Here is a 21,851-nt window from a genome sequence, read left to right as displayed (position 1 = left end):
CGGTCTCTGCAGGCGTAGCGGAACGCGAAGAGCACAAGACCCGCAAGACATCCAAGACATCCCGGTCGGTCATCCAATGCGCCTAGTCGCATCTCCAGCCGTCCCAAGTCTTGTCTTGCCACTGGATCCAGATGGGAATTGGGAAGAGAGAGTGAGGCAGATGCTGCGCAACTCTCCCTCACTTAAATCCAAATGTCTCGACAGTATCTCACCGGCTGGTGGTAACGTGGCATCGGCGCTGGACTTTGGGGTGAGAGGCCCTCTGTTCGAATCTGCCTGGCTCCCTACACTCTCCATCGGTGTTGGGTTGAGCGTCGAGCTGGCAACTCGACAAGCTGCAGGGACTCAGCAGGTCGGCCGAATCGTTGAGTTCGTTTCCACGGATGTTGCCCGACCTGCTGAGTTCTTCCAGCGTTTCCGAGCTAGCAACTCATTAAAAAAAATGGTGTCGAGGTCTTAATTGATGACGATGGACGAACCTTGTGGTAACTTTTTTTTTTAATTCTTTCTATATCTCTTCTAACATTTATATATGTACACTTGCAATGTTACCGTCACGTTGTAATTTCCTTTGGGATCAACAAAGTATCTGTCTATCTGTGGATAGTAGGGCTATGTCCAAGTGCAGGTCGAAGGGAATATGCAGTTTCAGTGGTTCGGCATGGACTAGATGGTCCGAAGGGCCGGTTTCTGCGCTGTACTTTTCACTGACTCTGACATTTTGTTTTGCGAGCAGTGAGAAATGTATAGCCAGGCTGAGTGATGTATGTAGGGGGACCTGAAATGGGGGAGTGGGGGTGGGACCCACCGCAGAGAGTGCCTCCGCCTGGTGTTGCACGAGAGTCAGCTCCGATCCGAGTCATAGGTATTACGACATAGGTGCAAGGTCGCCCCCGCAAATATGGGAACTTCCCCGCTCACTTGACAGGGTTTAAACTGCGGCGGGCTCCGCGGCCAAAGATGCATCGAGCGCTGGAGCCCGCCGCGTCTGGGGACCGCCGATCACGAACACCGCCGAGATGCCGGGCAGCAAGGTGAGCGGCGAGCCGACGCGGAGGCGCTGTGCGCCGCGGGCGCTTGCGTCAGTGACAAGGGCAATTCAAACAGAAATTGCTGTTTCTCAGCAATTAGTTCCGTTTTATCTTCCCTTCGCCACATCATAGGAGGGGTGTGGGGGCTCTGGAGAGGGTACTGAAGAGGTTTACCGGGAACTCGAGAATATCTGCAAATGCTGCAAGAACAAAGCTTGCTCTGGATTTCCAGCATCTGCAGATTTTCTCGTCTTGGTGACTCCACTGCTGCAGAAACCTATGCTGAAGGAGCTTAAATCTTCCCTCCAGCCCTGATGAAGGGTCTCTTCCATAGATGCCACCTGGCCTGCTGAATTCCTCCGGCATTTTGTGCGCGAGTGCGAGGATGCTGCCTGGATCAGAGCGCGTGCGCTGTAAAGAAGAGCTTGGGCAAACTGGGCCTGTTTTCTCTGGAGAGGCTGAGGGAAGACCTGGCAGACGTTTTAAAGATTAGGTAGAGTAGACAGACGATATCCTTTATCCGGGGTTGAAATGCCTAATACCGGAAGGTATGCGTTTAAGGTGAGAGGCGAAATTTCAAAGGAGATACGAAGGGGCAAGTCTTTTTTACACCGAGAGTGGTGGGTATCTGCGGTGGTGGGAAAGACAGATACATTAGAGACTTGTAAGAGGCGTTTTGATGGGCACGTGGGTGTGAGGAAACGACAGAATTTGGGCATTGCGTAGCCAGAACGAATTACTTTAGTTCACCATTTAATTGGTTCGGTACAGTACTGTGGTTTGTTCCTGTGCTACGGGGTTAATCTTCCTTGCATGGTGGGGAAGCAGGTCCTCCGAAGATTGTTAATAGTTGCAACAGGGGGATGGTGCCGTGAAACACATCAAGATATAATGAGTAACGCACACAAAATGCTGGAGGGACTCAGGCAGAGAAGAATAAAGAGACACACAAAACGCCAGGCAGCATCTATGGAAAACGACGTTTCGGGCCGAGACCCTTCGGATGGAATAAAGAGGAGACGTTTCGGGGCCACGGAAAGCTGGTGGACAGAGATCACTCCATCCACAGAATAGATTACAAATGGGGTCCCTGGAGTCCAGATTTCCGAAAGTCACCCACCGGTTCGGAACGCACCAGCATTACACGTCACCCGCTTTTACTCAAGATTTGTGAATGAATACTCGCACACGAAGGGAAAATCACCCGTTATAGTTTGTACTCTGGATAGGAGGGGGTTTAGGAATATGGTGAATGCTAGAGGCTGCGTTTCCTTTCGCTCTCTAGAGCTGCTGTGGAGGAAATGGAACAGGAAGATTTGAAAAGAGTGTGTGTGTGTGTGTTCGTGTGTGTGCGTGTGTGTTCGTGTGTGTGTGTGTGTGTGTGTGTGTGTGTGTGTGTGTGTGTGTGTGTGTGTGTGTTGGTGTTCGTTCCCGATAGAGTCATAGACAGCTCTTCGAACCATTCAATGCCTACTCCCATCGACCCGCTCCTGGACTATAGTCCTGCATACCGCTCCCGTCCATGTACCTCTCCAAATTTCTGTTAAGTGTTCAAATGGACCCTGCTATCACCACTTCCGCTGGCAACTTCCACACTTGCACCATCCTCTGAGTGAAAAAGCTCCCCCTCAAATCCCCCTGAAGTATTTCATCTATCACCTTTAACCTATGACTTCCAGTTCTAGTCTCACCCAACCTCAGTGGAAAAAAGCCTGCTTGCATTTACCCTATCTGTACCCCTCATGATTTTGTATACTTCCATCAAATCTCCTCTCAATCTTCTACATTCTAGGGAATAAAATCCTAACCTATTCAACCTTTCCAGATAACTCAGTCCTCAGGTTTCAGCAATATCCTGGCAATTCTCTGTACCCTTTCAAACATATTTGCATCCTTCCTATAGGGAGGTGACCAGACTGGCACAGGATATTCGAAATTTGGCCTCAACAGCATCTTCACCGTCCCAGCTCCTGCCCTCAATACGAAGCCAATGTGCCAAAAGCTTTCTTTGCGTCCTTGTCTTTCCGTGACGCCATTTACGTTAGCAAACGGGTTCAAGGATCTGAGAGGTGGAACAAATAGTCCCGATGAAGTGTCTCAGTCCGAAACATCGACTATTTATTCCATTCCACTGGTGCTGAGTGGCGAGCGGAGTTCATCCAGCATTCTGTGTGTGTTTGTACGGGAAAGGCAGGTGACGAGGCAGGTTTTTCTGGTTTGAATTGCACATCCAGTGGTTATTGGGAGAGGTAGATTAAACCAAAATCAAAATCAGGTTCATTATCACCGGCATTGTCGTGAAAATCCAATCTTTTCTCATGAATAATAGACTCATCGCGACAGTAGAGGAGGCCGTCGGCTAACCTGTCGGAATGGGAATGGGAAGTGGGTGGCCGCTAGGTGATCCCGCTTTTTCTAGCGGACGGAGCGCAATTGCTCAGCGAAGCGGGCTCCCAGTCTATGGCAGGTCTCACCGATATACAGGATGCCGCGCCGGACACAACATATGACCACAACAGACTCACAGGTGAAGTGTTGCCTCACCTGGAGGGATAGTTTGGGGCCCTGAATTGTAGTGAGGGAGAAGGTGTAGGGGCAGGTGTAGTAGTTTTAAGGATAAGTGCCAGGAGGGAGAGATGAATGGATAAGGGACTCGTGTAGGGATCGATCCCTGTGGAAATGGGGGGGTGGGGAGGGAGGGGAAGATGTGTTTGGTGTTGGGATCCCGTTGGACGTGGCAGAAGTTACAGACAATTATGTGCTGAACGCGGAGGCTGGTGGGGTAGTAGGTGAGGACAAGAGGAACCCGATATGGTGGCGGAAAAGTGGGGTGAAGACAGATGTGCGTGCAATGGAGGAGATGCGGTTGAGAGGGCAGCGTGATGGTGGAGGAAGGGAAGCCCCTTTCTTTGAAGAGGTAGGTCACCGTCTTCGTCCTGGAATGAAAAGCCTCACCCTGACGGTCCATGCGACGGAGAAGGGAACGGCTTTTACTTCAAAATGTTTCAATTGAACCTGTTTTCACCACTTTTGCCGGCAGCTGGTTCCACACTCGCACCTGAAAAAAAATCCCCCTCATTTTCCCCTTAAATACTTAAAAAAAGATCACAGATTTAATGGACCAAGCTATCCTCATCTATCGCTGCGGCATATTAGGTCATTCAGCCCATCAAGTCTTCTCCATCATTCTATTATGTCTGATTTATTATCCCTCGCATCCCGATTCAGCTGCCTTGCCCCGTACCTTTGACCTCCTGACTTATCAAGAACCTGTCATTCTTCAAATATACTCAATGACTGATCTTCCATAGCCGTCTGTGGCAATGAATTACGCAAATTCACCGCCATCGGGCTCAAGAAATTCCTCCTCCTCTCTGTACTAAAGGGACGCCCCTCTATTTTGAGGTTGTGCCCTCGGGTGCTCGACGCACCCACTGTAGGAAACATCCTCTCCACGTCCAATTTATCTCAGCCTTTCAATATCCGATGGATTTCGATGAGATTCTTCTAAACTCCAGTGAGTACAGGCACAGAGCCAAAAAATGCTCCTCATAAATTCACTCTGTGATTCTATGTTTTCTCAGTAATGTATCCTGCTCTGTTTGCTTTAGTAACATGCAGTGTTGTCAGTTGTTTTTTTTAAAGCTAAGCCCGTCAGACACTGGAAATTTGAAACAAAAGCATGGTTTGCTGGACATGCACTGGCTGTAGCTAAAGGATGAGAAACGAGGGCAGTCCATGTTGTCAAATCTACTTAGTCATATTGACACAGGCTTCATGGAATTCAGGTCAAAAGTCACAACATGACAGACGTTAAGAAAGCAGATGTGCTGGAACTTTTGCAAAGGATTAGGATAGATGTCATCCCAAAGGCTGGATGAGATCTACCCCAAGAAGCTGTACCTTTTTTTCCGGGGTGGAAATGGCTCGTACGAACTGCATACATTGAAGATGACTGGAAGAAACTACAGGGCAATATCGGAGGTACGATTTTCACACAGAAAGAAGGGGGTGCGTGGAACATGCTCCCGGGGGCAGTGGTAAAGGCAGATACACTAGGGGCATTTAATAAACTATTAGATAGGCACATGGATGATAGAAAAATGTGAGGGCTGCGTAAGAGGGAAGAGTTGCGTTGATCTTAGAGTAAGTTAGCACCACCTAGGTGTAACACCTGTCTGATGCTTGTCTTATTTCGTGTGAGGTCGCAGCACTCTTGATCAGAAAGTCAGATTAAATAGTACTTCACCGGGTGCTAGTGAGTCACCAGAAGCTCTGGGTATCAGAAGAAGGCAGCGAATAAAGACACACACTTCCAGAATTAAGGTTGTTTCTAAAAGTAGCAATGTATACGATTATTTACACGAGTAAGAATACAAACTTCCGACATTCTGTCATTGGTCCAAGCCTCAGATATCGACGAAAACCAAATTCCGTTTCAGTTAGAATCAGTGAGATTCATTAGAATAACTTTTATTACTCCAGTTAATTAGATCAGTGTTATTCCCTACTGAAAGGTTTACAGACGGAAATTTGCCTTCATATTTCGCCCGAGCTATTTAGGAAACTTATTGAATTCCCATTTTTTAGTATCGTGGTTAACTTCAGTTTCAGTTTCAGGTCAGCATGTTTTCAAATTCAAATTCAAACCCCAGAAACATAAATAGCTTAACTCCTTTCGCGATAAATCTGCAACAAAGTAAACCTTTCTTTTTAAGCAAAGTAAATCTCATTCAGTAGCTTATCAAAGTCTTTGCAAAAATAATCTGTTCTTCCAGAAAATCATATTCAGATCTTCCCAATGAAAAATAAACTTGCACATCCAACAGTACTAAATCGTTTATGTCTTGAAACATTTAGTTCCCACACTGGTTCTTCCATGGCTCACATTCTTTTTCCTTGGTCCGTTGGCTGAAATAGATGATCATCCACGGAAAGTCGATTCACAATACTTACACAAAAAACCCTGATTAAATCCCTTGGTACGAGTTAACAGAACTAATTCCCGGTTACAGGATAGAGATCTTGGACACGACTCTCTGCCGACATCGTCTCGCTGTAGCTGAAGTTTATCATAGCTGTAGCTTCAATAAATCTTTTATCGATATCGTGTCTCCTTCAAGGATTTCACCCTAAGGGTTTCCAGTAAGCAGGGTACAGATGCCACGCCTCATTCTCACATAGCACTTTTATCAAGTTCTCTTTTTTAAAAATCGGTAAACCTCGTTTTTATCCCTCCACAGGTGGAGCTTTCTAACATTACATTTTTGTATCTAATTGACCTGGCTTACACCCACTCCCCTTTGAATTTATGCAGGTCCTTTTGCACACAGGTACAGGTTGCACTGTAATGGGGTTGGGTGCTTGACATATCTGAAATCTGGAAGAGACTCCACAAAAGCTGAACGCAGGCCTTGGAAAGGGGACTGAATTAAATTATTTCCAATCTCAGGATATGTCAGAGTCCAAAGTTTTTCCCTGTGTTGAGAAGACCTTCTGAGCTCAGGCTCTTCTTTGTGAGAATTCTCATTTGTCACTTGTTTTCTAATCAACACTTTATCACGAGTCTCTTTCTCTCGTTGAATCTCAGACTCATCTGAGATTGATGAAATTTCCAGGCTTCTTTACTCGGGTAGAATACACTGATGACGCATTTCCTCATTTGTTGTTTCTTCCACAGGGTTTTCCTCAGAACTGACAGGTAAGTTATTTACTGCAGTAGATTCCACTACATCCGAACTTTCATTTCTTTGGGATACCAGCTCTGGGTCTGCAGCAGGAGAGGTTGTAAGTGGCTGATCTGGGCTTGGGTTGGAGCCCACAATTCTTTGGTGTAACTGCTCACTGGTTTCCTGACTCTTAGGAGCTTCATCTACAATGCCAAGTCTTGGTCTGAGGTAGTAAGCCTTATTCTCTTCAGAGTCAATTGGGTTTTCTTTCTCTTCAATCCACTGTTCATTCTTCGTGCTCCTGAGAGTTCTGTACTTGCGAACAGGGACAGAAGAAAGTTGTTCAACGTCTTCAGAAGGAAGAAATCCACAAGGGAGCAGTAGATCCCTTTGTAATGTTTGTATAGGTCCAGACAGATTCTCAGGATGTACCTTATCATCAGGCAGATCACCAGCTTGGCTCAACACTCCATAGACCATTTCTTCCCATTTATCGGCAAGTTTGTTTTTAACCTCGTAAGTGCACATTCTTTACTGACAACACACAAAAAATCCTGGAGGAACTCAGCAGGCCAGGCAGCATCTATGGAAAAGAGCACCATCCACTCTTTAGGCCTAGACCCTTGGTCTCGTTTCAACTCTGAAGCTGTTACATGTCTGTCGTGGCTGGTCTTGTTTTGGTCTGCCATTTTCCCTGTTGCTATCTTGAAGCTTTGCTCAAGATGAATTTCAAATTTTGTACATACTGAGAGTATGATGTACCATGTTTGTCTTCCGATGGTAGTCCGAAAGCAAAGTCAACTGGGAGTCTGGGTTGTTGCCCGAACATCAATTCATACAGACTGAATCCAGTCATGTCATTTCTAGTAGAATTGCAAGTATGGGCTAGGAGTTTCACAAATTCTTGCCAACGAGTTTTACTTTTCATTCCAGGGTTCCTAACATATTTAAGAAGGTCCTGTTAAACCTCTCGACAGGGTTTCCTCTGGAATGATATGGTGTAGTTCTGACTTTTTGAATTCCAGCTATCTCACAGTTCTTTAGTCAAGCTGGGTTCAAAGTCCGGCCCTCTATCGCTGTGCAGGTGCTCGAGATAACCATGAGAGATGAAATGCTCCCATGGGCACTTCGCAAATGTCTTGGCTTTCTGGTTAGGTGTAAGAATAGCCAAAGCATATTTTGCAAAATGATCAGTTATTACTAACACATCTTTTGTGTTACTTTGATCAGGTTCTAATGTAAAAAAGTCCATGCAGGTCAGCTGCAAGGGTTGAGTAGTCATAATATTCACTAGCGGAGTAGCTTTCTCAGGTAAGGTCTTTCTTCTTACGCATCGCCCACATGTTTTCATCTTGCGTTCTACATCAGCAGCCATCTTGGGCCGATAGAATCGGCTTCTGACTGAATCCAGGGCACGATCAATATCCATGTGACCAAAGTCATGTGAACTACCTCAGATTGAAACTTCCCAGGTAAAACAAGCTGGTGTGGTTTTATCGGCAGTTAATCTTTTCCTGTGGGGAATTCCATCTCTTAGCTTTAGACAATCCCATTCGCTGAGAACATGGTCTTGGGATTGTGTTTCTCACTGAAAGGACTGTTTTCTACCCCCCCCCCCTCCACCCCACCAGTTTTTGTCTGCTTGATGGCTTCCCTAATACAAGTATCGGTTAACTTGGAGTCTGTAATTTCAGAGATGAGAAATGACTGGTAGTCCCCCACACTGATCTTCTTGTGTGTAATTGTCCGGTACCGGTATAGCACTTGAAAGCACCATTAAAGATCCAACAAGTGCAGTGGCGACATCTGCAGCAGGTTTTCTCTGATGGCTAAGAGAACTCCCATGTACAACTTGCACAACGCCGGCTCTAACTTCACCCGCAGCACCCGGGTTCGTCAGATGACTTTCAGTAAACTTCCAGGTGCGTTCCCGCTCCTTCTGGGATGTGAGAGCATCTGATAGGCCTCCATGTGGTCATCGGGACAACCCGTCAGCATCATTGTGCAGCTTCCCGGGCCTGCCTTGCAGCTTAAAGTTATAGACTGACAGAGCGGCTAGCCATCTGTAACTGGTTACATACAGTCTAGCAGGACGTAAGTCAGGTATGTTACTACAGTAAATGAACTGTAGTTCATTTACTAAATAAACTACATAAAGCCAAATATATCAGGGATGGGGTAAGGAGGGGAGGATGGGCATTAATGGAAGTTAGAGAAGTTAATGTTCATGCCATCAGGTTGGAGGCTACCTAGCCGGTATATAGAGAATGCCGGTATGGAGAGAAAGCAGGCACAGGGTTCTGAGTTGGATGATCAGCCATGATCATACTGAACGACGGTGCAGGCTTGAAGGGCCGAATGGCCTACTCCTGCATCTATTTTCTATGTTTCTATACTGGGAGACTGTTTCGCTAACACCTATGCTCTGACCACCAGAGAAAGCGGGATCTGCCAGTGGCCACACATTTTAATTCCATGTCCCATTCCCATTCTGATATGACTATCCATGGCCTCCTCTACTGTCAAGATGAAGCCACACTCAGGTTGGAGAAACAACACCTTATATACCGGCTGGGTAACCTCCAACCTGATGGTATGAACATTGACTTCTCTAACTTCCGTTAATGTCCCTCCTCCCCTTCTTACCCCATCCCTGATATATTTAGTTTCCCCCCCTCCTTTTTCTCCTCTCTCTCTGCCCATCACTCTGCCTGTTCTCCATCTCCCTCTGGTGCTCCCCTCCCCCTTTCTTTCTCCCTAGGCCTCCCATCCCATGATCCTTTCCCTTCTCCAGCTCTGTAACCCTTTTGCCAATCACCTTTCCAGTTCTCAGCTTCACCCCACCCCCTCCGGTCTTCTCCTATCATTTCACATTTTCCCCTCCCCCTCCTACTTTCAAATTTCTTACTATCTTTCCATTCAGTTAGTCCTGACAAAGGGTCTCGGCCCAAAACGTCGACAGTGCTTCTCCCTATAGATGCTGCCTGGTCTGCTGTGTTCCACCAGATTTTGTGTGTGTTGCCTGTATTGTGCTGTAAGTTTTCTATGTTTCTATCCCTCCCTCCCAGTGATATAAACCCTCCGGGTATTCAGAGAGTCATAGTGGAGCACATTGTGTGCAGTAATGACTTGATGGCTCATGGAAATCCACCAGTAAGGCTCCGAATTTTTTCTGTTAGAACCCCTCGTCCACCTAATGAGGTGGGTTATGAGGCTTCTTGTGCTGGGGTTCTCTTGCAAAAACCAAGTGTCTGATCTCCACTGAACGCAGAAAACATGTGCAAGTATTCTTCCACCAGCTTCTGACATCATCAGGTCAATATGCCCTGGAGCTACATCTACTACTTGCATACAAACTCACAGATTTAGCTTTTTCCACCACAGAGGCAGTGATGAATTATTCGTCAAATTCACGAACATGGTACAGAACATGGGTGAAAACCTGTCTGCCTACCTAAAGCGGTTAGAGGCAGCGTTGACACTGACTGTAAAGCAAAGTGCAGTTGCTGAAACTGGGGCTAACAAGCATCTCTTAGAGGAATCACTCTGCAACTAGGTGCAAGTGGGCCTTCAGAAGCTCTAGCTATCGGAAAGAGGCAGCGAACAGAAAACACACATTTTTAGAGGTACTCCAGTTTCTCTAACTAATTAGATCTAGTATTATTCCCTATTTAAAGGCTTACAGATCAACATTTTTCTTTATATTTATCCCTAGTTAGTTAGGTAACTCATTGAATTCCTATTTTTAAGTATAATGGTTAACTTCAGTTTTAGTTTCAAGTCAGTTTGTCTTCAAATTCCAACTAAACCCCTCCCCCTCCCCCTCCCCATGTACCTATAACTTAACTCCTTTCACGACAGTGCTCCAACATCACAACTTCTAAACAAAGTAAATCTCATTCAGTAATTTATCAAAGTCTTTGCAAAAATATTCATTTCTTCCACAAAAACAAATTCACATCCTTTGAATGAAAAATAAACTTACACATCCAGCCATATTAAATCCTCTACATCTTGAAACATTTTGTTTCCACGTTGGTTCATCGATCTTGGGTGGCACGCCTTCTTGCTTCTTTGGATGAAATCCACAGAAAGTCGACTCATGATCCTCACATGAAAGAAATCTGACCAGATCGCTTGGTGTGATTTTAACGGAACCAATTTCCAGTTACATGGGAGAGATCTTGGACATGTTATCTTGATATCATCTCGTTATAGCTGATGCTCTTTAAAACCGTAGCTTCAATAAACCTTTTATCCATATCATCTCTCCTTCAGGTGTTTCACCCTGAGGACTTCCAGTAAGTATGGTAGAGATACTAGGTACTAATTCCTCTTTTAACAGTTTAGTAATTCCTCTTTAGTTAGTTTCTGTAGTTTGCTGCCTTTCTATCGCTTGTCCACGCTTCCTTCTCACATAGCAATGTTTTAAAGTTCTCCTTTTTAAAATTTGGTAAGCTTCATTTTCATCCCAGCACAGTTGGAGGATTCTACCATTATATCTTTGGGTTCAATTGGCCTGGATTCCATATGAAGCACCATAGAGTTTTACTGTTTACTTTTTAACTTGTGTCTGAAAACACCTTATTACCTACTAATTTATTACTTTATGTGTTGTGTGTGAGTTATGTGTACTGTGTTGTGCAAAGGAACTTTGTTTTGTTTGTTGGTATACATTTATATGGCTAAATGGCAATAAACTTAAACTTTAACCTGAATAACTAGAGAAGGCATGCATGCACATGGACAACGTATGGATGTTCATAGAGACATCATGTAGAGCTGGATCAGGGTCTTGCTAGGTAATAGCTCTATGTATCGGGCTCCATTGACAGGGCACACGGACACTATAATTGAAATTATTCTTTCTTTCTCCTCAGTGGTTCTTCAGCTTGGTTTTTGCCCCTTTTATTTTTGCAAGTGCGAAGGCCGTTGATGTGGAAGAACGAACCTATCAGCACGAAGGCCAAACCTGCACTCGTTGCCCTCCAGGCACCCACCTGAAGACACATTGCAGCAAAACCCAAGACACGGTTTGCGTCCCTTGCTCTGAAAAGCATTACACACAGTACTGGAATTATTTACAGAAGTGTCAGTACTGCAATATTTTCTGCCAAGAAAACCAGAACGTTAAGCGGGAATGCGATCGGTACCACAACAGAGTATGCGAATGCAAGGATGGATATTTCTTGAAGTACGAGTTCTGTGTGAAGCAGAAAGAATGTCCTCCTGGATCTGAAGTTCAAACTCCAGGTATAACAGATTCAATACATAAATATTCTACAATAAGTGTACAGCTTTAAATGCATTTACAAATTGCCATCCACACAGCAGGAACTCAGCAGGTCAGGCAGTGTCTATGAAGAGGAATAAAGAGTCAAATTTTTGGGCTGAGTCCTAATGAACGGTCTCATCCCTAAGCATCAACTCCTTATTTCTTTCCATTAATAGTCTCTGCCCTACTGAGGTCCTCCAGCATTTTAGGTGGATTACACAGCATTTTCAGCATCTGCAAAATCTCGTGTGTTTATAACTATGTTGTATATATAGCATTTATTGCACAATCATTTGACTCGTTTGTCCTAAATTCAATCTTTTGCCTTTACTCTTCAGCATTCTCCCCCTCTTCAATCTACCCTGTTGTGAGAATTTATGTCTTTCACCCCAAGCAATTCCACACTCAATTCACACATGTTGTAGAGTTTCTTTTGAACTAGTTTGAACAGAGACTGGAGACTTGAGGCCTTTCCTGTGGTCTGAAGACTGTCTGTGTGGGTGTGTGCATGGGAGGGAGGAACAGAGCTTGTTTTTCTATGGTTGGGTTGCTCTGCCGAGCATTGTGGAGACTCAGGTAGTTCCTCTGTGTGTGGGTGGTATCTTGACTTAGAACTTCAAACCTCCTCATTTTTGCAGTTGAGCAAAATTTCAAAGTTCAAAGTAAGTTCATTATCAAAGTACAGTACATATATGCCACCATATGCAACCCTGAGATTAGTTTTCTTGTGGGCATTCACAGTAGACACAAAGAAACACAATAGGATCATTAAGAAACTATACACAAAGACGGGCAAATACCCAACGTGCACAAAAAGGCAAACTGTGCAGATACAAAAAAAAACAATTAATAATAAATAAGCAATAAATAATATTGAAAACGTCAATCATAGAGTCTTTGAAAGGGAGTCTCCCTCCTCTAGGTCAATCTGTCAACACCTTTGTTTTGGCCAGCAAACTTGAATATGGCATTGGATCTGTACTTTGCCACACAGTCATAGTTGTAAAGTGAGTTGAAATTGAATAAACGGTGCACCAGGTAGAAAGAGTGAGACAAAGCTGAGGGAGACGCTGATGGGATCAGCCTGGAGTCATCAGGAGCACTTAGAAATTGACACTGTGTTATTAAGTGATGTTGCCACGGGAAGTCTATGAAGAAGTTGTGTGATGGTGTTACAGCAAAGAGAGATCTACCTTCTCAATCTATTCCTTTCCTTTACAAACTTCTTTTAGTCTTTTGCTACCCTCAGAAATGTCCCAATTTCCTGAGATATATCTGATAAATCATACGCTCAACAAAACAGCCTTCCTCATTATTTGCAGTTCTATTTATTTAGAGATCCAGTGCGGATCAGGCCCTTCCACTCCAACGAGCCAGTAGCCCACCTGTTTAACACCAGCCTAATTCCAGCACTGTTTGCAATTAACCAACCAACTGGTATGTCTATGGAGTGTGGGAGGAGACCAGAGTACCCGGAGGGTGTGAAAGCTCCTTACAGATGGTGTCGGAATTGAACCCCCAAGCTCTGATATCCTGAGCCGTGATAGCGTCGCGCTAACCTCCACACTTTGGTGGCTGAGTGGATCCTGCCACAAAGTAAAAACAAAGCTTACTTGATTTAATGAACTTTGAACATTGAATTCATTGTTAAGGAACAATCTTAAATATGTTTCAGGGACAGCCCCCCCACCATCAGATCGCTGAACAGTCGATGAACACTACCACACTATTCCTCTTTAACACTTTTTTGTCATTTTTTGCACTGAAGCCACAAGACAAATTTCACAACATATCTCAGTGAAAATAAATCTTACTCTGATTCTGCCCTGAATTTTAAAACTTTAGTATGCATGTCATTCTGCAGAATATGTTGTCCATTATTTTAAGTACATTTTAGCATCAGATTTCTGAATGGTCCATACACACCACCTCGCTCATCCTTTTTTGCTCCATAAATATGTCTTTTTGCAACACATACACAGGCCTGATGCTGCATGTTTCAGTGACGATAACCCTGACTCTGAGTCTGATTATGAATCAGTAGACATCATTCATCAGTTTTGTTTGAGCCTGTTTTTCATTTCAGTGGGGACAACTCTAACGCCTTTGCCTGTTCTCCAGGTACTCCACTACGTGACACCGTTTGTGCAAAGTGTCCTTCGGGTTTCTTTTCGTCTGTGACGTCCGCCACTGCGAAATGTGAGAGACACACCAATTGCACTGACCTGGGCTTAGAACTGGATGTTGCTGGTACGGCGTGGCATGACAACTTGTGCAGCCCCTGCCAGCCCCGCAACTCTGAAGGTATTTCCAAAGGTTTCTTACTCCCGCTTACGAATGCCAATGCAGCGTGAACATTATGTCTTATTGTACTTATCCAGGCTAACTGACATTCTGGAATTCCTTTTTAAATATTAATTAAAGTTCCAGGCCAATTGTTTCACTGTGTACTTTTCACACAACAGTACCGATGCATCATTAAAAATTCCTGATGCATCACTGGCGCCAGCCTAATCACCATTAAGGGAATATTTATATTTGATTTATTTATGGCGATACAGCCTGGAACGGGCCCTTCCGGCCCTCTGACCCCACGCTGCCCAGCAACTCTAGCCTAATCATCAGACAATTTACAATGACCAACTAACCTTCCAACCGGTACATCTGCGTGAGGAGTGGCACAACACACAGTCTTTCATTTCGCGCCTTGTAAGGCATGAAAATGCCCGACGCTGGCCTCTCAGGCCTGAGTAGACATCACCATCATCATCACCATCACCATCACCATCACAATCACCATCACCATCACCATCACCATTATCATCACCATCACCATCACCATCATCATCATCATCACCATCATCATCACCATCATCATCACCATCACCATCACCATCATCATCTTTATCAATTAACCTTCCAACCAGTACATCTTTAGACTGGGAGGAAACCGGAGCACCAGGAGGAAACCCACACAGTCACGGGGAGAACGTGCAACCTCCTTACAGACAGCGGCGGGAATTGAACCCAGGTTGCCAGAACTGTAAAGCGTTGTGAAAACCACTATGCCACTGTGCTTCCTAGGCACCAGGAAAAAGCCTAGCAACTCCTCCACCCATGAATCCATCCCACCGCCACTACATTCACATCAGCTTATGTATATACGGCCACACTCAGCAGTTACTTGTACATTGTGTGTTATAGGATTGTTTTTATATTTATTGTGTTGATATGATGATTGTGATTTTTAATTCTGCAGTAAATTCAGCATAACCATCATTTTCTTCTCCCTTACATTTACGTACTGAAGAATAACAGTAAATCTTGACTTGAACTTGAGAAGTGTGAGTTTAGACACGTTCACAACTTGATACCCAATTTCCCTCGGGATCAATAAAGTATGTTTATCTGTCTGGCTGTTTGATAATAAAGTGGCAACACCATGACAACAGGATTTAAACAAGACAGTTTGCCAAAAATGTTGGAAGCAGTAAAAGCTCTGGCACAGTTTTGAACTTCTAATCTTGTATTGTCGGGATGCACATGCTTTGAATCATGCACTTTTTGGCAGAATGTTAAACAAAATGATTGGTGAAGTGGTAAACTGGAAAAGCTACTGCCTCATTGCTCTTGTGGCTCGAGTTTGTTTTGATTTCTGGTCCTGTCTCTGAAGAGTTTGCAAAAAATTCCCACCCACTAAGTTTTCTTCATGTGTCACAAGGTTACAGATACATACAGCACAGAAACTGGCCCTTCAGCCCATCTGTCCATGCTGTCCAGGATACCCATCAAAGCCAGCTCCATTTGCCCATAATTTGTCCCAAATCCCACTCAACCTTACTTTTCTACTTACTTGTCCATGTGCCTTTTGACTCTTGCAAATCTACCTCCCTCATGTATTTCCCCTGCGAGTCCATTCCAAACTCTGGGTGAAGTGTTTCTATCTATTATCATCTTTCTATCTATCTGTCATTCACTCATTTATTTATTGAGTTACAGTGCAGAATGGGGCCTTCCAGCCATACCACCTGACAATCTCCCAGTTTAATCCCAGCCTAACTACAGGACAATTTACAGTGACCAATTAACCTACCAATTGGGAGGAAACCCAGGCAGTCACAGGTTAAACATAGAAACTCCTTACAGGCAATGCTGGGAACCCAGTTAACACCACCTGTTCTTCATTTCCGTGTGTCTTTTGATGATTTCCATTTCAAATTATCACTGACAGCTGTATCAAACACTGTCTCTGTTGTTCTGGTTTCCTCCGATATCTCAAAGTTGTGCAGGATTAAGGCTGAAAGTAAATTTATTATCAAAGTGCATATAGACCATAAGGTGCAGGAGCACAATTAGGCCATTTGGCCCATCGAGTCTGCTCTGTCGTTTCAGCATGGCTGATCCAATTTTTCTCTCAGGCCCAATCTCCTGCCTTCTCCCCATATCCTTTCATGCCAATCAAGAATCTATCAACCTCTATCTTAAATGTACACAAACACTTGACCTGCCCAGCTGCCTGTGGTAAAGAATTCCATAGATTTACCACTCTCTGACTAAAGAAATTCTTCCTCTCATCTCTGTTCTAAAAGGATGCCCCTCTATTCTGAGGCTCATACCTCCTCTGGTCTTAGAGGAGGTATCAGTGGATGTTGTTCACTTGGATTTTAAGAAGGAGCATTTGAGAGCTCTAGGTCTGTACACTGGAATTTTTAAAGAATGGGGAGGCAGGGTAATCTCATTGAAACCTATCGAATATTGAAAGCCCCAGATAGAGTGGGTATGGAAAGGATATTTCTGATGATGGGGGAGTCTAGGAGAAGATGGCACAGCCTCAGAATAGAAAGATGGGATTATGGAATGGTGGAATGGACTCGAAGGGGTAAATGGTCTAATTCTTCTCTGACATGGTCTTATGGGATACCCTTACCATCCATGTATTTATATAAACTTCTCTTAATGACTGAATTTGGTCACTTCCATCACTTCCACTGTCAGTTCATTACACATTCTCACCACCCTTTGAGTGAAGAATTTTCCCCTCATATTCCCCTTAAACATTTCCTTTTTCACCATCAATCCATGACCTCTAGTACTAGTTGCACCCAAACTCACTGAAAAATGCCTGCTTGCATTTATCCTATAAATACCCATCATAGTTTTGTATACCTCTATCAAATCTCCCCTTAAACTCCAGGGAATAAAGTTATAACATATTCAACCTTTTCCCTATAACTCGGGTCCTCAAGTCCCAGTAACATCCTTGCTACCACAAAGTCATGACAGCGCCTCTGCTTTCTTAGAAATATTTGCCTCCAAAAACTTTGACAAGCACCTATTGATAGACATTGGAGAGCATCCTGACTGGTTGCATCATGGCCTGGTGTGGAAATACCAATGCCCAAGAATGGGAAAGGCTACATAAAGTGGTGGATACAGTCTAATCCAAAACAAACAAAACTCTCCTCACCTTTGAACACATCCATACGGAGTGATGGGACATTCATCAGCAAGGAAACCAGCCATCCAAGCTACGCACTCTTCTTGCTACACCCTTCAGGTACAGAAGCCTGTGTCCCACACCAACATGGTCAGGAATGGTTATTTCCAAATAACTATCATCTCCCGATATGGTGTGGGTAAATAACTTTACTCACTTCAATTCTGAATAGATTCTACAACCTACAGACTCACTTCTAAGGACATCAAAGTTCAAAGTAAATTTTATTATCAGAATAGATACATATCACCACAAGCCATATGAGGTACCGCATGAGAAAAGAGCATAGCCTGGGTGGTGACGATCTTCTCATGTTCTCAGTATTATTTATTATTTTTGTCTTGCACGTTGCTTATATAACAGTCTTTGTTTATGTATAGTTTTCTGTAATTACTATTATACTTTATTTTTCTGTAAATGTCTGCAAGAAAATGAATCTCAAGGTAGTGTATACTTTGATACTTTGATTTATACACTTTGATACTAAAGTTGACTTTGACTTGGTGCTTATGTTTCTGTAAGATGATCGCAGGTGGAGTGATAGCATTAACCATCATTTGCCACCAGCACCAGACCTCAGACAGAAATTAAATATGCTTGATCCAGAGTACATATTAGTTTTGCTCATGACCAAGAGACACTAATAACAGGAGAAGACACTCAAATTGCTGGAGGAACTAAGCAGATCAGGCAGCATCTATGAATAAGAATAAAAGGCCTCAGCCTGGAACGTAGTCTCTTTATTCCTCTCCGGAGATGTTGTCTGACTTGCTGAGTTCCTATGGCATTTTATACATATTATTCTGGATTTCCAGCATCTGCAGAATCTTCTGAGTTAATAACAGGAAAACATTTGTTTTGTAATTTTGTAACTGATTTCTTTGTTGATCTGGTAGAAGATATTTAATTTGGAAAGCATAATCTAAACAGAACTTGTTTGTACTCTTTTTTTCCAGAGGGTATTTCAGTGTGTGAAGAAGTTCTTTTTAATTTTGTGGCACAGCAGAATATCAGGCAAAAGAAATTACTGCAGCTCATAAAGGTACTCACCGGTTCAACACAAGATGACATCCTGCAGGATAAACTGCAGCTTTTGCCTTTACTTAAAAAATGGAAGACGCAGCATGGTGTAAACAGATCTGCAGAGGACTTAGTGACAGCTCTGAAGAAAGTTAAGCTCAATAAAATTGCAAAAAAAGTTGCAAAAAAGTTCCTCAAAGCTAGAAGCAGAATAGAGTGCTTTGCCAGAACAACAAGGAAATGGGATATATGAATGCAGTTCTAATAACTTTTAAAAGCCCATTGCGTGTATTCCTTCCTCATTTTATTTTTCCTAAGCAACTTTTCCAGATCAAAAATGTGTCATCATTTGAGTTAGTCTGTTCAAAACTTATAAAGTATGATAAAGTTGTGAATGTTTCCAGGATTATACAATTGTGGAGGCTATTTGGTTATATTTTAAGAGTAAGCAGACAAGTTAAGAGAAAGTACACAACAATTAATCCACTGTTGAGCAATGAGTGGTCAATATGTAATGGTGTTAAATTAACCAGGAATAAATATATGTTGTGGTTATAGTTTGAGCTAGTTTAAGATAAATATGGATCATAATTGTTAACCATCAATAATGACGATAAAGACAGAGTAAAACTTACCATTTACAACTATGACAATAGTGATAATGAAGTCGTCCTTTATTTAGAGTATAGAAGAGAACAACACAGCAGTAGGCCATTCAGCCCACAAAGTTGTGCTGAACCAAATAAGAAGCAAATCCGAAACACCCAAACACTAGTCCCTCCAATCTACACCACGTCCATGTCTCTCCATCTTCCTCACATCCATGTGCCCATCCAAGCAGCTCTTAAAAGCCTCTAATGTATTTGCCACAGATACAGAATACACAGATATGTAGCACTAAAAAAGATTGTGTGATCATTATATGATTGTTGTTTGTTAGAGTTGGCTGGGCAGGAACTGACTTCTGTCTCCTGCAATGAAACAGTGAGTCCTCATCAAGACTCTTTTGGCTTTGGGTTCTCTGCGTTTCCTAAGGTTGTAAGACATTCTAAAGTTAGGCAAAGGTTTTATGTTTTTTTGTAGGTTCTTTCAATTTTATACAATGGTTTAGAATTATTAGTTTATTTATATAATGGTAATGTTTATCTGCAATATAATATCTGTTGATATTATAATACCTATTGATATGTATATTTGCAGGTTCTTAGACTGAGATGATGTATATTTATTCAACACTGGAGACTAGAACGCATTTCATTAAAGACAACCAAAATGAACCTTTTATAGATTTAATTTCTTCCATCAATACCTTGGCAGCCTAGAGTCATCAAAAAGTATAATGCAGAAACAGCCTTGGGCTCGTCTAGTCTGTGCCAAACCGTTTAGACTGTCCACTTCATTTGACCTGCCCCTGCACTGCCCAACTCTCCACACGCCTACCATCTGTGCACCGTCCAAACTTCACTTAAATTTTGCAATCGAGCTGGCATGCACCACTCGTAGATAAAGATCAGAGAGATAACAGTCATAGATAGTAATAATGTATAAGCCCCAAAGCAAAAACAGAACATTTAAGGAGAGAATTAATTAAAAATAAGGAGATCTTATTACATGAGTAATGCAATAATCATTGGGCATTTAACTAATCAGTGGAAGGAAATGTATGTGGTCACAGGGAGTATAACAACAAAAACATTGAGCCAAAATCAATTATCGTCTTAACCCCAGACAGAGTGGTTAAACTTGTGTGACACACACTCAGCTCCAATGAAAGTGATTGCTCTGAAAGTTAAATTCCTTATTTTAGTCCTTTATTAGCACTTACGGAACATACAATTTTGAAGTGATATTAAGTGGCCAGCAAAGGTTTGTCCCAAGCTACAAACTGCCATGAAACAAGCAAGGACACAAAACATATTCCTTTTGCTTTTACCATGCCCCCACTAATGTGACTATTTACCGTAATAAGCAGAATAAACACACAACACAGAATATATGGCTCCTACAGGGAGAACATACAAATTCCTCACAGAGGTGATTCACAATCACAAACTCTTAGCTTGCTCTTACAGCCTTTTTTAAACTACAGAACTAAATTAGCTATCCTCCAGTCCTCTGGTACCTCACCCGTGGCTAAGGATACTTTAAATATCTCTGCCAGTGCCCCTGCAGGTTTTGTGCTAGCCTCACACACTGTCCAAGGAAACAGCATGTCAGGCTCTGCGGATTTATCCACCATAATTTGCCTCAAGACAGCAAACAAATCTTCTGTAATCTGTACAGAGTCCATGACCTAATCTTCATTCCCTCATATCTATAGACTTATAGTATAGTACATAATATATATCCATAGTATATCTATAAACAAGAGTTCTCCTGCATTTTTATATCCTTCGTGTACCTCATTTGCTCCTGCCTGCCTATCCCTGCTATTCCCCACCTTTTTCTCAACCAGGGCCACAAAATCTTTCAGAAAACCAAAGTTCCACAAACCTATTATCCTTGCCTTTTAATCTGAAGAAACATACAGACTTTGAAATTGCATTTCTGAAGGCCTCCCGCTTACCAATTACACTTTTGCTGGAAAACAGCCTGTCCCAATCCGTGTTTACCAGATCCTTTCTAACACCATCAAAATTGGCCTTACTTCAATTTGGAATCTTAAACCACAGACGAGACTACTGACCGTCCCTGCCTGCTTCTTTGAAACTCTCTCTCTAGGCAATATGATGGCTCCTCAGGACTGTGGCGCACAAAATGTCACGTGATAAGCCAGCCTTGATGGAATGGCAGAGCAGAATTGATGGTTTGAATGGCCCAAGTCTTCTCCTGTGTCTTCTGGTCTTATAGTTTTAATCAATAATCTCATAGTAAGAGAAAAGGGCTGAAATTTTAGTCAATTTGAAAGGAATACAGTTCTGTCAGAAATCAAAGATCTGAATTTAACTGAAGCTAGTGACATTGTTATGAAGGAAAATATGAACTTGTGGTGGCAGCCTTGTTCGATATGTGAGGTAATTTCTCAGCTACACAGACAAAAAGCTGGAGGAGCAAGCTCAACAAGTCAGGCAGGATCTATGGAAAAGAGTAAATAGGCAACATTTCAGGCCGAGACCCTTCATCAGGACTAAGGAAGGGGGTATGATGCCCCATCTCAGTTATTGCTTTTGAAGTGTTAGATAACACTTGGATAAAGAGTGCAGACAGCGGAAACTAATCAGAGAGAGATTAGTCACAGATGGTAACAATGTATAAGCCCTTAAGCAAAAAGAGTATATTTAAGCAGAGAATTAATTAAGAAAAAAGGAGATCTTATTACATGAGTAATAGAATAATCATGTGCCAATATATTGTCCATA

General features: G+C 42.9%; 1 protein-coding gene across 3 annotated transcripts; it reads left to right on the top strand.

Annotated features, from left to right (window-relative positions):
• Window positions 1-868: 868 nt before the first annotated feature.
• LOC132401887 (tumor necrosis factor receptor superfamily member 11B-like) lies at window positions 869-19,863 on the top strand. 3 transcript variants are annotated; one of them, XM_059984232.1, is made up of 4 exons: window positions 869-1,034; window positions 11,581-11,953; window positions 14,097-14,279; window positions 18,429-19,857. In XM_059984232.1, exons 1-4 carry the CDS (start codon window positions 1,020-1,022, stop codon window positions 18,743-18,745), a joined length of 888 nt encoding a protein of 295 aa, XP_059840215.1. In that variant the 5' UTR covers window positions 869-1,019; the 3' UTR covers window positions 18,746-19,857. The 3 variants fall into 3 exon arrangements, with proteins under 3 accessions (XP_059840215.1, XP_059840205.1, XP_059840197.1); XM_059984222.1 differs by lacking the exon at window positions 869-1,034 and adding an exon at window positions 3,792-3,948 and having other exon boundaries at window positions 18,429-19,862; XM_059984214.1 differs by lacking the exon at window positions 869-1,034 and adding an exon at window positions 4,456-5,015 and having other exon boundaries at window positions 18,429-19,863.
• Window positions 19,864-21,851: the final 1,988 nt, after the last annotated feature.

Source organism: Hypanus sabinus, chromosome 1 (assembly GCF_030144855.1).
Source record: "Hypanus sabinus isolate sHypSab1 chromosome 1, sHypSab1.hap1, whole genome shotgun sequence".
NCBI lineage: Eukaryota > Metazoa > Chordata > Chondrichthyes > Myliobatiformes > Dasyatidae > Hypanus > Hypanus sabinus.
This window is presented reverse-complemented; position numbering and strand designations above follow the sequence as displayed.

Bases quoted from the DNA above. Each gene is read 5' to 3' on its own strand.
- LOC132401887 (XM_059984214.1), top strand. From the start codon at position 4,890: ATGTCATCCCAAAGGCTGGATGAGATCTACCCCAAGAAGCTGTACCTT. The intron at 5,016-11,580 runs GTACGATTTTCA...CTTTCTCCTCAG, and splicing joins ACTACAGGGCAATATCGGAG to TGGTTCTTCAGCTTGGTTTT. The intron at 11,954-14,096 runs GTATAACAGATT...CCTGTTCTCCAG, and splicing joins ATCTGAAGTTCAAACTCCAG to GTACTCCACTACGTGACACC.